The sequence below is a fragment of the Nelumbo nucifera genome, chromosome 3, assembly GCF_055504915.1.
Source record: "Nelumbo nucifera cultivar China Antique chromosome 3, China Antique-T2T, whole genome shotgun sequence".
Taxonomy (NCBI): domain Eukaryota; kingdom Viridiplantae; phylum Streptophyta; class Magnoliopsida; order Proteales; family Nelumbonaceae; genus Nelumbo; species Nelumbo nucifera.
Window position 1 is genome coordinate 58,845,466 of NC_142651.1, and position 17,195 is coordinate 58,862,660.

Consider the following 17,195-nt stretch of genomic DNA (forward strand, 5'->3'; position numbering starts at 1 on the left):
AATAGAATATAAAATTTAAAACCAACTAGAAATGAAACCATTTTTCAATTCCTTCTCACTAAGTTCCATATATAAGCTATTAAATCTTATTCTCCCATTAAATCCTATAATTAAGGTATATTTGTTTCTTCTCATTACTAAATTCTACTAATTAAATCAATACATAATAATTTTAATAATACAAAAATCTGTGCTTTTAAAATCTACCCAGAAACAAAACTGTATTTTCATCTAGGTGGTAGTAAGGAAGTTCAACCATTTTTTGGGTTAAATGGACCAACCCATGATGTCATAATTAAACAATAAAAATTCTGAAATAAATAAAACACAAAAATATAAAAAATAAATAAATATATATAAAAAATTTTGAGCACATATATGATAAATAGAAAATATTTTTATTAATCATGGAAATAGAATATAAAATTTAAAACCAACTAGAAATGAAACCATTTTTCAATTCCTTCTCACTAAGTCCCATATATAAGCTATTAACTCTTATATCCCATTAAATCCTATAATTAAGGTATATTTGTTTCTTATCATTAAATTCTACTAATTAAATCTGCAACATTAATTTTAATAGTATAAAAATCAATATTTAGAAAATTAATTAACCTAAAAAAATCATTTTCTTCACCCGATGGTTGGTAAGCTATTCAATCATTTAGGCCAAATGGATTAACCAATAATACAATAATTAAATAATAAAAATTTAAAAATCGATATAAATAAAATATAAAAATACAAAAAATTAAAAAAAAAAATGGACATATCTCTAATATTATATATTTATTATACTAAACAAAAATAAATATGATATGTGAATATTATTTTAATTTGAAACTTTTATATATACATGTCCATTTACTAGTTCAAGATACATTGCAATGACTTTTGACTCGAAGAAATATTTAATCGTAGTTATTCAATGAAACATTTATCAATGAGAAGTTGAGAACTACTGTGTTTGGTCACATGCTTAGTTTGGATTACATTGACTAATTTAGGAGGTCATTTTGATGGTCTAGTCTTAGGTAGGTTTTATTTGATAAGTCACTCTCGATTTGGCATGGATTTTTTAGAGGTTTTCATGCATTATTTGAAGGGTTGGGATTGGATAGATAACTTGCATTCTTGATATTATCTCAGGAGACGGTTTAATCCTAGAACTTTGGATTGAATTATATCTCATTTGGATGGACTAGATTAGATAAAATCTTAGTAGATCAATAGGATGATTGAGATTATTTCACTGATACTGACTATTTTGATAAATGAGACTTAACAGAAACAGGGAATCGATATTTACTTTTTTTTTAGGATTAAGAGAGAATGTGACTATTCCAAAGGGAACTCAACTACTTAACCTCCGGAGATTGACCTTTGTTGGATGTCTGCATTGAATGGGTCAGACCATTGAAACAATAGTTAAAAGGAACCACTGACCTGTTGTAGGTACATAGTCACTCAAACTATCAAAGCACAGAGAGTGTCAAATCAATATCACACGGATGCCTACAATTAGTTTGGATGCATCGCACGCCTATGATGAGTTATGAATTCAACGCATGTTTGTAGAAAAATCGTACCCGAAATGGGTTGTGATGAATTATAACTCGCATAAACCTGCAATGAGTTTTAGACACATACGGCCTTGCGATAAGTTTCAGATGCGTATAGACTTGCGATGAGTTTTGGACACGAGTGATCCCGCGATGAGCTTTGGACACACGCAGGTCTACGATGGGCTTCAAAGCTATTGCAAAACCACGACAAGCGTAGAACTACTGCGGACTAGGAATAAATGTTAGAAACACGTGTCTTTAATTTACATGCGTGACGAGAGGCTCTATTGGCCAAATAAGGGCACACCAGCTAAATAATGATATCATTCATGCCACGTCGGTTAAAAGGGTTACAAAAGGAAGTAGCACACGCAAATTATGAAAATCATCAAACAAAAGGAAAGTTCATCGCTGAGATATCTCATAAGACACTTGACGAAATCCTAGTAGTACTCCTTGACAACTAATAACAAATCAAATATTCCCTTTTCTAGTAAAAATCAAATGCTTTTGGCTCCTTCCTTTTAGGACCTTGAGATCTCTCCCTATAAATAGAGGTCTATTTCATAACGAAATCATCAATCTTATCATTTTCATTTGCCCTAACATTTAGCCTATCTTCTACACCCGATCTTCCTTTGTCTTTCAAAGAAACCCCCATACGTAGCCTCACCACTACACTTACACCCATCATAACAGTCACCTTCTATTTAAAGAATTAACCGATTTGACCTTCTAAGAGGATCTTATTTGTTCTTGGTGTAAGTTCAAAAAACAAGTCAAAAAAATCTGCTTTGGAAGCATCTTCTTGGTTGTATATTTGTTTTTTTTTTCCAAAATTTAAACTAAGAAACTTGTTCTTGAACTTCTGATTTCATCTAACGATCTATTTTCATGTCTCATAAATCATATAATATCTATCTTCAAAATTTGTTTCTGTTTTGAAAACTATCAATGGTTTCAAAAACATGAATTGTTTTTTAAAAAGAAAACCAGCTTGTTCTTGCCTCTTTAAATAAAAACAAAGTTCAAGAACAAGTTAAAAAAAATGAAAATATCAGATTGTAGACCACCACCTGAATCAACAGTTTTTGTTTTTTTTTCTTCTTTTTTTGACCAAACCCACAGGTTATTTCAACTTACTGGGTCTGGGATAAAATGTTAGCATTCTTAACAGACTCTGATTCCCAACCCTGTCATCAAAACAATTAATACTAAGTTAATTTGTCTAGCAAAGAATTGGATCAACCCAGTTCTAATGCAGGTTTGGATTTACATATAGCTGATTTGATCATGAGGTGCTGAATAGGTATTGGTCTATTGGATATGTTGCCTCCAAGTTAGGACTACAGTCACAAGGGTGGTTGATAGACTTTTACTAGAACCTGGAATGTCCAGGAAAGCAACCAGCCAACCCAGACTGGAACTGTGAATATCACTAATGTCTGGGTCATAGCGCCTAGACATTTTATACCCTGTAGAGAAATTAGAAGAAAATTACAAGTATGAATTGTTTTACGATTTGTAGAGGATCAGTTCAGTTATCTATGGGAGTCAGGTGAACCCACTTGGCAACAAAAATCCTAGCCTTTGATAAATGGCTTTTCTAATTATTATTGCCTACGAGATTTAACCGGGTAAAATTATCAGTCCCTCGTGAGCAAACAAATGTAAAAATGAATAGAACACATAAACTGAATAAATAGGAATACCAATAAAAGAAAGAACTATAATTGATGACCAAACAAGGGAAAATCTATAATACCGGAAAGACATGGCACCGAAAGAGCTTTGATCAAACAAAGCACCCCCGTGAATTTTGATCAATACCTCCTAATTGGTCACCTCTACTATGATACTGGTTGATTGGCTATAATTTTTTCCAGTATCATGTCTTTCCGGTATCATAGTTGAACCCAACAAACAAATGTTACTGTTACTTGGATCAAATACGTGAACTTGGACGATCAACATTGTGGTTGAATGAATCAAATATAGGAAAGTTAATTCACCTGTTAAGAGGGGAAACGAGTATTGGAATCCAGGCCCAGATGGAACGTATAGAGATCAGGCATAATGCACTCAAAAATGAGTTCAAAGGCGAACAATCAGTCTGTAGAAATCCATGGCAGAAACAGGAAAGATGCATTTTTAAATTGCCCTACATGAATTTCTTGCATCTTGTCTCAATTGTGTACAGCATCTCTTCAAGAAAATAGATACAGATACCAGGATTCCAGAAGATGAACAATTTTCACTGTATAACTTGAAATGACTCGAATTCAAGAGCATAACGAAAGATTGAAAGAAAACAAATTTCAGGCATAAATGAATGGATTGCTGATTACCTACAACATGAACATGTTATTTCTTGCAACCCAAGTTTAACCTGCTGTAATTAAATGGCAAAGTACTCAGCTTCATGTACAAATCAAGTGATGGATGATTTGCAAACTGGGCATGATGTCCTTCTTCTCAGCCAAGGATCAACACACTGCATTACAAAGCAAACAGAGTCGTTGCTACATGATTGTCCACAAATGGAATTTTTCCAAGTTGGATAGATGAGGGGAACATTACATCTTTGTGAAATTTGTGCAAGCAGGGAAGATGGCGAATTGTATCACCAATTGTTGGGGTCTCAAGGCAGACTGCACAAACTTCTTCAAAATTGTCAGTCTGCATTAAACAGACAGGATAACAATCAATAGAAAGCAACTACAGGAAGTTTTGTGAAAAGAAGAGACAGAATTAAGACAGAAATGATATTTTACCAAAATGCCCTTAATAATAAAATATTAATTTTTCTGCAAAAATATACATTTTGAATTTGACAAAACTACCCTCATTTGTAAACAGTCAATACAGTTTTACTATCTCAAAATTTTATTTTGTTTCAAATTCTTCCTAAACTTGTTTTCAACTTTTCATTCCCACCGAGTCGTAAGGCAAGAAAATATGTCCCTTTACAATGGACTTCTGAAAGGTGCCAAGAAGAGTACAATGGACTTCTGAAAGGTTTTAAATGTTAGGCAACCATTTGTCACTAAAACAGATGGCATGTTAACGGAAGGGTGGAACAAGTAACCTAAGCCCAAACTACATGGACAAGTCAACAGGTAAACTCGAGGGGAGATCTTAGTGCTTTCAATGGGTTGGATCAGGTCTGGGTCAGGGTAGACCTAGTCCCAACCCAATAAGTAAATGTGCAGAACCAGTTCGAAACCAGACCCTATAGGGTCTGCAATCAGGACTACTGTTCTGACCAGATAGACCTGATTATATTAACAGCTATACTTTTAACCTGTAATCTCACAATAAACCTCCTTGTTAAATTGACACATTTCGATATCATACTATGATAATATTACAAGTATATCATGAGAAAAAATAGGTACTTTTTTGGTGAATGGTGAAAAAGTAGAATAGGTATTAGATTGGGGGTATCTTTGTAATGTGCCAATATACATATTCATAATTATAAATACAATAATATTTGACCTGCTGGAGCAAGACCCCCCCAAACTCAAAAAAAAACAAATTGGGCTGCATCGAAAAGGGGGTGGGGGGGTCTGGGGGGTGAAGCCCCCAGCCGAAGGGGCAGGGGGCAAACCATTTTCTTTCCCCTTATCTTTTCTTCCCTTCCCTTTTCTTTTCTTTCCTTTTCTCTTTTTTTTTCTTCTCTTTCTTTTTCTTTCCCTTCCCTTTCTTTTCTTTTTTTTTCTTTTTTCTTTTTTTTCTGTCTTTTTATATAAAATGTGTGTGAGGCGCATGAGGTGTACGCCTCTAGCACACCTTATGAAAAGAGCACATGAAGCGTATGCTTCAGAGGAGTCAGCACCTCTGCCATACGCCTCAGGGCATTTTGGGAGCGCCTCACCTAGAGGCGTGCCTCCAAGCATACGCCTCCCACGCCTTTTCAAACACTGGTTCAACCACACGGGTCTGCAAATTTCTGACCAACTCAATGGTTTTTGAATAATAGTGGGTTTGGGGTTAACCAAAACTGGAATCATGACAGGGTGACAGGTCGAACAGTCAAAACCAGCTGGAACAATGAAGGGTTGAAAACACTGCCCATTTATACACACACACATACATAAGATAAAATTACCTGGACAATTGAATGTGGCAAGCCATTAATCTGACTGAGAGATGCACCACGATGTTGGTGATTATTCTCATCAAGAGCCAAAAGCATCTCATAATCATTTCTGAAAAAAAAAATCAAAAGCATAGAAAGAAATACCATATAAACCACACCAACCTTCCAGATTTTTAAGATCTTATTAGGATTATAGTAAACATGCTTCACCAAGGAACTATTACTCTAGATTAATTCCCACAGATACAAAATGAAGCAAACAGCAGTTGGTGTAACAGCACATAGAGCATATGCATTAAAAAAAAAGGCAAACTGGTAAAAATACACAGAACAAATATAGCAGAAAGCTCTAAAAATCGATCATATTCATAGATTACATGATTGATTTTGGTAAAGAGTCCAGTTGAATACTGTAGAGAGACTGGGCCATAGTGCATTATCATTCTCTGTCTTCTTTTATTTGTTATGTTCATGTTAATGGACCTTGTTCACATGGGCCTGTTAGCCATTTTTTATTTCTTTTAAGTTATGCTTATGAGCTGGCCGCCCCATTAAAGGCATCACTGTAACTACTCTCTTGAGATTAGATTAATAATACAAATTAGGGCATCATTGAACTCTCTTCTTCTCCCTTCTCTCATCTTCTTCCACTTTTGATTTTTCTTATTTCTTCTCTTTCTTTCTTTCTAATTTCAGATTATACTGTTATTTCTTATCAGACCGATTCACACCCTGGTGTCAAAGCACCTTTTCCCTTTTTCTCTTCAATCCCATACATTCTTTGATTGGAAGAGTGTATGGAGAAATAAGTTGCTGATTATTTCTCAGCTGTTTTTGCCTAGTTGGTAAAGGGTCTGTAGATCTAAAAACTAGCTGTGGAATGCCAAGAAATTGAGGCTTTTTATTTTTGCCCAAACCCTAGCTGACTAGAGATTTTCAAATTACGGGTCAAGGAGTTTATGTGGAAGTGGCGCTTAGGGTTTGGAAGGTTCCTTTTGATCCCTAGAAGAGATTGATTGTAGTCGGAGACCTTTAAGGAGCCACTGATAGGAGTAGCTGCAGTTCTCCCATTTCTCCCAAGTAGCAGGGTTTAGTGAAACCCTAGATTTTTTACTTACCAGCTTGGGATTGACTATAGTGAGGTCTATCAGGGCTAAAAATATCACTTTTGGATTTTTATTTGATTAATGGAGCAGTCTGAAAGTGAGACGAAGCAGAATGCAGAGTCCAGAATTGGTCCAGTAAAACCTGTGTTGAATGCTTTGACAACAATTAAGCCAGATGGAACAAATTACTTAGCATGGGCACAATCCATGCGATTTTATGTTTGTACTAGAGGTAAATTAGGGTACCTTACAGATAGTAAGAAGAAGCCATCAAAAACTGATCCTACATATGAGAAATGGATGCAGGAGAATTATACAGTTATTGGGTGGTTAGTCAACTCTATGCAACTCCACATAAGTCAACATTACCATTGGATGAATTTGGCCAAGGAGATTTAGGACAATGTTACATACTCTCAAAAGCTAAATGTTGCCAAAGCTTGTAAAATGATGTGAACAATCTAAGACAAGGGGAGAAATACCTAGCCATGTATTACTCTATGTTGAAATCTCTGTGGCAAGAAATTGATGTGATGGAAATTGTTGTGTGGGAAAGCACTAAGGATGCAGAAATTGATGTGGACAATCTAAGACAAGGGGAGAAATGCCTAGCTACTCTATGTTGAAATCTCTGTGGCAAGAAATTGATGTGATGGCAATTGTTGTGTGGGAAAGCACTAAGGATGTAGAAACTTATAAAAAGTTGGTAGAAAGGAACAAGGTGTTTGAGTTTCTCACTGGACTCAATCCTAAGTTTGACATTACTAGGTGGAATATTCTAGCAAAGAATGAAAGTTTCTTTCCCAGGCATATATCATGGTAGCAGTGAAGAGAGTAGGTGGCAAGTACAGTTGCAAGGACCACCTCCCCCATAACATTTTGCACATATAAGCATGAAGTCTAAGGGGCCTACTGAGAAGAAAGATGTAATATGTGAGTGAAGCAACTGACAGTCATAAAAGCACAGTCTGAAAGGTATGGAAGACTCATAAATCATTTGGAGACTACATTTGTAGCTTCCAACTCCTCAGGCAACACCTCCTCATCTGCTTTTGCTCACTCAGGTATTCGAGCTTTTGCAAATCATGCTACTATGTCAGGTAATCATAAAACCCCTTGGATTATAGATTCTGGTGCTTCTAGCCATAGGACCAGCATGTCTAACGTATTTTGCTCATATTAACTTCTTTCTAGTTGTGAAAAGATATCTCTTGTAGATGGGTCCCTTGGACCTATCTCCAGCAAGGAGGACATCAGAGTCTTAGACTCCCTTATTTTATCCTCTATTCTTCACATTCCTAAACTTAACACCAATCTTTTGTCTATTAGTAGTTTAACAAAGTCTATGAATTGCAGCATAACCTTTTTTCCTACCCACTATGTTTTTCAGTACCTGAAGTCTCAAAGGCAATTGGGAATGGCCATGAGGCGAATGGAATATAGTTGCTAGATACACCTAACAAGAGTCTTGTACCACCTATGGAGTGGTTTTGGAGTTTATTTCATCAGAGTTTGTTAATTAAACATTATAGCATTTACATTTTGGTCATATTTTCTTTTTTGCTTTGAGTCATTTGTTTCCAAAATTGTTTAAAAGGGATAGCTTTGTCTAATTTTCATTGTGAATTATTTGAACTTGCCAAGCATTATAGACATTCTTATTCATTAAGTAATAAAAGATCAATTTCTCATTTTCATATTGTGCACTCTAATGTGTGGGGGCCATTATCATTTACCTACTATGAGAGGCTATAAATACCATAGTTTTTTAGGCGCTAAGGCGAAGCTAGGCTAGGTGCCTTGTTGCCTAGTCACCTAGGCGATGGATTTTTTTCATGTATAAAACATAAATCCTAGGGTAGTTCCCTAGGTACCATAACCATATTTCCTTAATAATTATTCATAATTTTCGTAAGAAAAGTATAAAGTTCATGTTAAAGTATAGAAAATCAACATATTCATGAGAAAAAAAAAAAGAAAAAAAAAAGAAATCAAAAAATATAAGGGTAGTAGTAGTAGTAGTAGTAGTAGTAGTAGTAGTAGTAGTAGTAATAGTAGTTCTTCCATACTTATTATTAGTTCAGGTTTTGAAGTCTTTGAGGGTTCAATACAGCATTTAGCAATGTTTGTATAGATTAAACCCTAACAAATAAAAAAATCAAAAATAAATTAGTATATAAATACACAAGATGAATATTTTAGTTTGACAATGCCTATTTTATAATTATAATCTCAAAAAATAAAGAACAAAAAAGTATTTTATAATAAAAAGTACAAAATTGCTTGGCGATTAGGCAAGGCGAGTCTCAAACGGTGCCTTGTCACCTAGGCGTTACCATGACAACCATGATAAATACTTTATCATTTTTATTGATGACTGTTCACACTTCACTTGGATTTACCTCATGCAGTTCCAAGATGAAGTACCAACCATTGTGCAACACTTCATGAATTTATCCTTACACGATTTAATATTCGTAACAAAATATTCCATTTTAACAATGCTAAGGAATATTTTGAGAAGAATTTTCATCCTACCTTGATACCTTTGAGGTTATTCATCAGAGTTCTTGTTCCCACACCACACAACAAAACGGAATGGTGGAAAGGAAGAATCATTATGTGGTTGAGGTTGCTAGAAGACTTCTTTTTGCATCCCATGTTCTTGTGAAATTTTTGGGGAATATTGTTCGTACTACTACATATCTGATAAACCATATGCCTTCTCGGGTTTTGAGTTTTAAAACCTCATTTAGCCTCATTTTCCCTGATGAGAATTTTTCTCTCTTCCTCTTTGGGTTTTTAGGCATACTTGCAATGTTCATGTTCATAGCCACCAAAGACATAAGTTTGAACCTAAAGCTTGTAAGTGTGTTTTCTTGGATATGCCTCCATAGAGATGGGATATTGTTCTTATGATCCAATTCGTGGCATCTACTTTGTCTCCAAGGATGCCACAATTGCAGAGTCCATTCCTTTCTTTGGCATTCCTTCCAAGGGGGTTAGTGGAGTTATTTGCACAGTCCCCAACTATTCCTCTTCTAGTTGCTATTGAGTCCTCGGTTAAGTCACCTCCTTCTGTTGCATCACCTCCTATTAAGTCTTCACATGTTCCTGCTCATCCTCCCACTTTTATCTCTCATCCTATTGTTCAAAGATGGTATCAAAGGCAACAACTCAGGAATGAGCAAGTTGTTTCCACACCTTCAACTGGGCCTCTTGCACCTCGCATAACTAATGAGATGACAAGGCAGCCTTCTTCTGTCCCACCAACACCTTCCTAGACCTAGACCTTTCTATTGCCCTCAGAAAAGGGAAACGGAAGTGTACAGCCTATTGTATCTCTAAAACCTATCATGCAACCTCCTTTCTTTGACCTACTATTCCTTCTTAGCCTCTTTCTACACAAGCCATCCCTAAATCTGTATCAGAAGCCTTATCTAAATCAAAGTGAAGGGATGCTATGATGATTGATATAGATACTTTGCATAAGAACAATGCTTGGAAAATTGTGGATTTAACTAAGGGGAAGGAATCGGTCAGTTGTAAAATGGGTATTTACCATTAAGTACCATGCTGACGGTACCACTCAGATGTATGGTATTGATTACTTGGAGACCTTTGCTCCTTTGGATAAACAACAGTTCGGGTTCTCCTATCCTTGGCTGCTAGTTTTGACTGGGCACTCTACCAATTTGATGTCAAAAATGCCTTCATAAATGGAGATCTACATGAGGAGGTTTATATATCTTTGTCCCCAAGAGTGTATGGGAGAGAAATGCAAGGGAAAGTGTGTAAGTTGAAGAAGTCCCTTTATGGAGTCAAACAGTTTCCTAGAGCTTGGTTTGAGAGATTTCAAGCTGCTTTCGTTACGTTTGGATACACACAAACTCAATCTAGCCATACCTTCTTTGTCAAGAGGAGAACTTCTTTCGTGACCTTTCTTATTGTTTGTGTGGATGATATTGAAGTTACTGGTGATGATACACAAGAAGTTCTTAGCCTCAAAAAGTTTCCCAACACTGAGCTTGAAATCAATGATTTGGGGTAACTCAGATATTTTCTGGGAATATAAGTTGTTCAATCTAAGGAAGGTATATTAATTTCTCAACACAAGTATGTCCTTGATCTTCTTGTCACGACTGGCAAACTTGGTGCTAAGCTTGCTTCTACTACACCTATAAACTTAAACTACAAACTCTTAGCCACTAATGGTGAATTTTTGGTTGATAAGGGAGTGTTCCAAAGAGTGCTTGAGATGTATGACTTGGCCAGCTATTTTCTATGCAGTAAGTGTCAACCAATTCATACATTCTCCTAGAGACACCCATATGGCATCCGCTAAGAAAATCTTGTGTTACCTAAATGGTACTCCAACGAAAGGCATTCTTTTTGTTAAACATGGACATATGTAACTAGATGCATATATGAATTCAAACTGGGTTAGATGTATTGATGATAGATCTACCTCGGGTTACTGTGCTATGGTAGTAGCGAACATTGTTTCATGGAGTAAGAAGCAGACTATGATGGCTAGATCTTCAGTTGAGGCAAAGTACAGGGTGATGGCCCATGGAGTTTCAGAGTTATTGTGGCTTAGATCACTTTTAGAGAAACTAAGAATTGAATATGAGAAGCCAATGATGTTATATTGTGACTAGACGTGTTCATGGGTCGGGTAGCCTAACGGGCCAGCCCGTTCTAAGTCGGGCTTGGACATAATTTTAGGCCCACAGGCTCCGGCTCGGGCCTAAAACACCGAGGCCGACCTTTTTTCGGTCCGGGCTCAGGCTTTCTCAAAAAAGGCCAGCCCAATCTTGAGCCCAACTTGATAATATATATTAAATAATAAAAAAATATTTTATTTAATAAAAAATATATACAATATTTTTCTTTGTTCCTCTTCTCTTTTTTCAATTAATAGTGATATCTTTTATTATTTTTTAGTTTTAAGGGTTTTAATATAAATAAAACATTTTTTTACTGAATAAAAAAAGAAAAAATTATGTTTTCAAATTTCTAGCCGGGCTCGGGCTCGGGCTAAAGACCTAGGTCCCATGGTCGGGCCTAAGTGTATTATGTTACTACATAGACAAAACCCGGCCCAGCCTGACCCATGAACAAGTCTAATTGTGACAACCAAATAACCATCAACATTGCACAAAATCCCGTCCAAAATGATAGAACAAAGCACATTGAGGTTGATAGACATTTTATACAAGAGAGCATTGCTACAAGGGAAGTTTGCATTCCATTTCTTGCTTCTGAAGAACAATTAGTTGATGTCTTGATGAAGAGAATTCTAAAAGGAAAGCTAATACATTATATAAGCAAGTTGGGTATGATTGACATCTATGTTCAACTTGAGGGGAGCGTAGAGAGACTGGGCCAAATGGGCACTAGTGCATTATTATTTTTTCTTCTTTTATTTGTTATGTTTATGTTAATGGTCCTTGTCCATATGGACCTGTTAACTATTTTTTATTTCTTTTAAGTTATGCTTATGAGTTGTCCGCCCCATTTAGGGCATCATTGTAATCACTCTCTTGAGATTAAATTAATACAAAAAATTAGGAGAAATGAGAGAAGATAGATCGAACTCTCTTCTTCTCCCTTCTTCTTCTTCCTCTTTTGATTTTTCTTATTTCTTCTCTTTCTTTGTAATTTCAGACTACACTGTTATTTCTTATTGGAATGATTCACATCTAATACAAATCAAAGATAATGGTCTCCATACTTGGAAAAAAATCTGTACCCCTCTTGATAGAGGGTACCTTGTGGCTAGTAAAATCCAACTGAAAACCAGAAACATGATCAGGAATAAGGTTTGGAAAATGTGGGTTTACTGGTGTAGATGCATATTTGGTAGTTAGCATCTATATTTGGTAGTTGTGTAAAAATAGAATTGTGTGAATATGTATTCCTAGGATTGTGGAAAAGTATAATCCCTTAAATATGGGGATTAAAATAATTAGTCCCTTAATTATAGGAATTGATTTAGGAAGATGTTTTCTATTTATTGCAGCAGCTTACTGTATAAATATGCCGATTGGCAATGGAATGAAAGTAGATCAGTTTTTTACCATTGCAAAACATGGTATCAGAGCTCTAGGTTTGCCAACCTTGAGATTTTTTTTCGACCTTCATTGCTAGTTCTTTTTTTGTGGTTTTCTGGCCTTTAGTGTTGATCTGTAACTAGCAGTGTTTCTTTTCCTCCTTCTTTATTCTCCTTTCCTGCTAGCCTTATTCTTCCTCCATTGGCAATGTCCGACGTGACTGCAACAAGTGCTCCCGTCCAAACCGATTAAGGAGCAACGAATTTTCATCCTCACACCGATGATTTGCAGAATATTCAGGCAACATATAGACTGAATGGCCAGAACTATTTGAAGTGGTCACAACTAGTGCGTACCTATTTGAAGGGAAAAGGAAAAATTAGTCACCTTCTTAGAACAGGGCCAAAATTGGGCGAGCCAAATTTTGATGCTTGGGACGAAGAGGACTCCATGATTATGTCATGGTTGTGGAGTTCAATGACACCCGAGATTAGCGATACTTGTATGCTTCTTCCCTCTGCAAGGGCTATTTGGGACGTTGTCCGACAAACCTATTCCAAAGCCCATGACGCTGCTCGTGTCTATGAGGTCAAATTGAAGACAGTGGCGGCCAAACAAGGGAGCAGAAGTGTTACAGAGTATGCAAATCTGCTGCAAAATTTGTGGCATGAGCTTGATCATTATCGGGTTCTTGAGACGAAGTGCCCGGATGACGCTGTGATCTTGAAGAATTTTATTGAAAGAGATAGGGTGTATGATTTTTTGGTCAGACTGAATGCTGAATTTGATCAGGTCCGAATACAAATTCTCGGCAAAGAAGAAGTGCCTCCATTGAATGAAGTTATAGCCCTTGTCAGAGCTGAGGAAAGCCATCGTGGAATCATGCTTGAGCCTAAAGATCCCGAAGGATGCTATGGTGGAAAGGGAAGGAAATTACAGTGGTTCAAAGGGTGAGAACAATCACAACTTGGCCCGTGACACAACCACTCGTGACTCTAACGATAACCTCTGGTGCACCTATTGCAAGAAACCCAGACACAAAAGATCGCTGCTGGAAACTTCATGGGAAACCTCCCACATCCAGCAAGGAATGGGGCAATCGAGGAGTTTCGAAAGCAGTTCAACAGGCCCATAATGTCTCCACAATCCCGCAGCAAGAACACTCAAGTCAGGGGCCATTTAATGATGAAGAAATTGAAAGGCTAAGGAGTTTCCTGAGATCCTTGAAACCAGGAAGTGGTTCTACCTCTCTTGCTCTCTCGAGTGAGTCTTTATCTCTAGGATTACATGTCTCGGCTAGTGTTTTTCCATGGATTCTTGATTCTGGAGCTACTGACCACATGACACCCTCTTCACTACATTTTCTCACCTATACACCCTGTCCTAGTAGTAGAAAAATTTATGTTGCTGATAGTTCTTTCACCACAGTGGCACTCCATCCCTATTACTTAAAAACGTGCTTCATGTTCCTAAGTTATCCACTAGCCTTATCTCTATACATAAACTCACCCAGGATGTGAACTGCAATGTTGTGTTCTTTCCTTCTTACTGTGTATTTCAGGACCAGGTTTCGGGGAAAAAGATTGGACTTGCTAAGGAAAGGGATGGACTCTACTACCTTGAAGCAACCAGCAAACCATCTCACACTGTTATGCATGTCACACACAAGTCATTCTTATCTACCTCCAATAAAGATTTAATTTGGCGTCATCGCTTTCGTTTCGGTCATTGTGATGTTTGTAAATTTGCTAAACACAAAAGGGTTTTTTTCCCAATCAGCAATAAAAGATCTTCAATTCCTTTTTATTTGATTCATTCGGATATATGGGGCCCTTCTCGAATTCCCAACATTACTGGTTCTAGATGGTTCATCACCTTTATTGACGATTGCACTAGGGTCACATGGATTTTTCTTCTTAAGTCTAAATTGATGTGGGCACCATTCTTCCCAACTTCCATAACATGGTCCAAACTCAGTTTGGTGTGAAAATTAAAAGGTTTCGATCTGATAATGCTACAGATTATTCTAATCAGAATTTGTCCCCATTTTTTCAGAAAGAAGGCATTGTGCATGAATCTTCCTGTGTTAACACTCCCCAACAGAATGGGGTAGCTGAGAGGAAAAATGGCCATCTTTTGCAAACCACCCGAGCCTTTCTCTTTCAAAACCGGGTCCCAAAACAATATTGGGGGGAAGATGTCCTTACTGCTGCATACACCATAAATAGACTACCATCTAAAGTTCTTGACAACCAAAGCCCAATACAAGTCCTCTCTCAATTCTACCCTGACATTCGAACCTCAAATAATCTCACACCAAGAATTTTTGGTTGCACTGCCTTTGTTCATATCCATAATAAGGGAAAATTAGATCCACGAGCAATCAAGTGTGTCTTCTTGGGATATTCCCCAACTCAGAAAGGTTATAAATGTTATCATCTAGCCACCAGAAAATTCTACACCTCCATCGATGTCACATTTGAGGAGGGACAATCCTTTTTCACTCAACCTTATCTTCAGGGGGAGCCCTCACTAATGGAAGATAAGGCCTCGGATCTACCCTCCCTAGATGTATTACCCTCCTCACAGTCATCCAACCGTCAAGAATCACATCCTTCTGAGTCACATTCCTCTGAACCCCACATTTCCGAGCCTCAACAAGAATCAAACAACCCAACCATTGAACCAAATCCAGGCATTGTTAACCCCACCAATGATGTGCATGATGATGTGAGATATATGCAGGTTTACTCTAGGAGAAGAAAATCAGATCCTCAACTTGTGCAAGTCCAAGATTCAACTCCTAATCCTAGAATTGAGGGATGTTCAGAACCTGAACCTGTACCTTCACAGTCTGAGTATGAGTATGACCTACCTATTGCCCTGAGAAAAGGAACCAGAGAATGTACCAAACGCCCATTGTACCCTTTAGCCAAATCTATGTCGTTCCAAAGATTCTCTAAATCCCATAAAAGTTTTCTAGCCAGCCTTAACACCATTCCAATTCCTAATACTCTAGCCAAGGCACTTTCTAATAAGGAGTGGAGAAAAGCCATGAGAGTGGAAATGAAGGCACTAGAAAAGAACAACACGTGGGAAGTTGTGGATCTACCGAAAAACAAGAAGGTTGTAGGTTGTAAATGGGTGTTTGCAATTAAGTACAAATCTGATGGGTCATTAGAAAGGTACAAAGCACGACTAGTAGCCAAGGGATATACACAGACTTATGGGGTAGATTATCATGAGACTTTTGCCCCAATAGCTAAAATGAATACAATAAGGGTGTTGCTGTCTTTGGCTGCTAACTATAATTGGGATTTGCAACAGTTTGATGTAAAGAATGCGTTTCTCGATGGTGATCTAGAAGAGGAGATATACATGGACATTCCACCGGGTTTTGGAGAAGGCATTAAGGGGAACAAAGTTTGTAGGTTGAAGAAAGCACTATACGGTCTCAAACAGTCTCCAAGAGCATGGTTTGGAAGGTTTACAAAGGTGATGCTTAGTACAGGTTACAAGCAAAGTCAAGGTGACCACACATTATTTATCAAACACACATCCTCAGGGGGAGTTACTACTCTATTAGTCTATGTGGACGATATAATCGTTACTGGGAATGATAAAAAGGAGAAGGAAGCATTGAAAAGTTGCCTTGCCAGTGAATTTGAGATAAAAGACTTGGGGAGACTAAAGTATTTTCTCGGAATTGAAGTTGCACATTCTAAACAAGGCATCTTTATCTCTCGACAAAAGTATGTTGTTGATCTTTTGAGAGAAACAGGAAATATGGCATGTAAACCAGCTTCCACGACTATAGATCCCAATCATAAACTTGGAGAAGCCAACGAGAATGCAAGTGTAGACAAGGAGATGTTCCAAAGACTGGTTGGAAAACTCATTTATCTTGCACATACACGGCCGGATATTGCATATGCTGTAAGTGTAATAAGTCAGTTTATGCATAACCCTAAAGAAGTTCATCTGCAGGCTGCTCATCGAATTCTGCACTATTTGAAAGCCAATCTAGGGAAAGGAATTTTATTCAGAAGGAATGGGGGACTGGCTCTTGAAGCATATACAGATGTCGATTATGCAGGATCTCCAGTAGATAGACGGTCCACTTCTGGTTACTGTACCTTCTTGGGAGGAAACTTAGTCACTTGGAGGAGTAAGAAGAAAAACGTAGTGGCCCGGTCAAGTGCAGAGGCAGAGTTCAGGGCTATGGCACAAGGAGTGTGTGAATTACTCTGGTTGAAGATAATTTTAGAAGACTTGAAGATTCCACGAGAAAAGCCTATGAAACTATATTGTGACAACAAGTCAACCATCAATATTGCTCACAACCCTGTTCAACATGACA

General features: G+C 37.2%; 1 protein-coding gene across 7 annotated transcripts in view; it reads right to left on the reverse strand.

The window, feature by feature from the left end:
• Positions 1-3,694: 3,694 nt before the first annotated feature.
• Positions 3,695-17,195, reverse strand: part of LOC104602155 (uncharacterized) — a 64,863-nt gene continuing 51,362 nt past the window's right edge. For all 7 annotated transcript variants that reach the window (XM_088901086.1, XM_088901085.1, XM_010265749.3 and 4 more), the window contains 3 exons: positions 5,683-5,782; positions 4,149-4,247; positions 3,695-4,062 (listed from right to left, as the gene is read on the reverse strand). In XM_088901086.1, the coding sequence (XP_088757212.1) occupies positions 4,044-4,062; positions 4,149-4,247; positions 5,683-5,782 (218 nt within the window). In that variant the 3' untranslated portion in view covers positions 3,695-4,043. The remainder of the gene's footprint in view (positions 4,063-4,148; positions 4,248-5,682; positions 5,783-17,195) is intronic.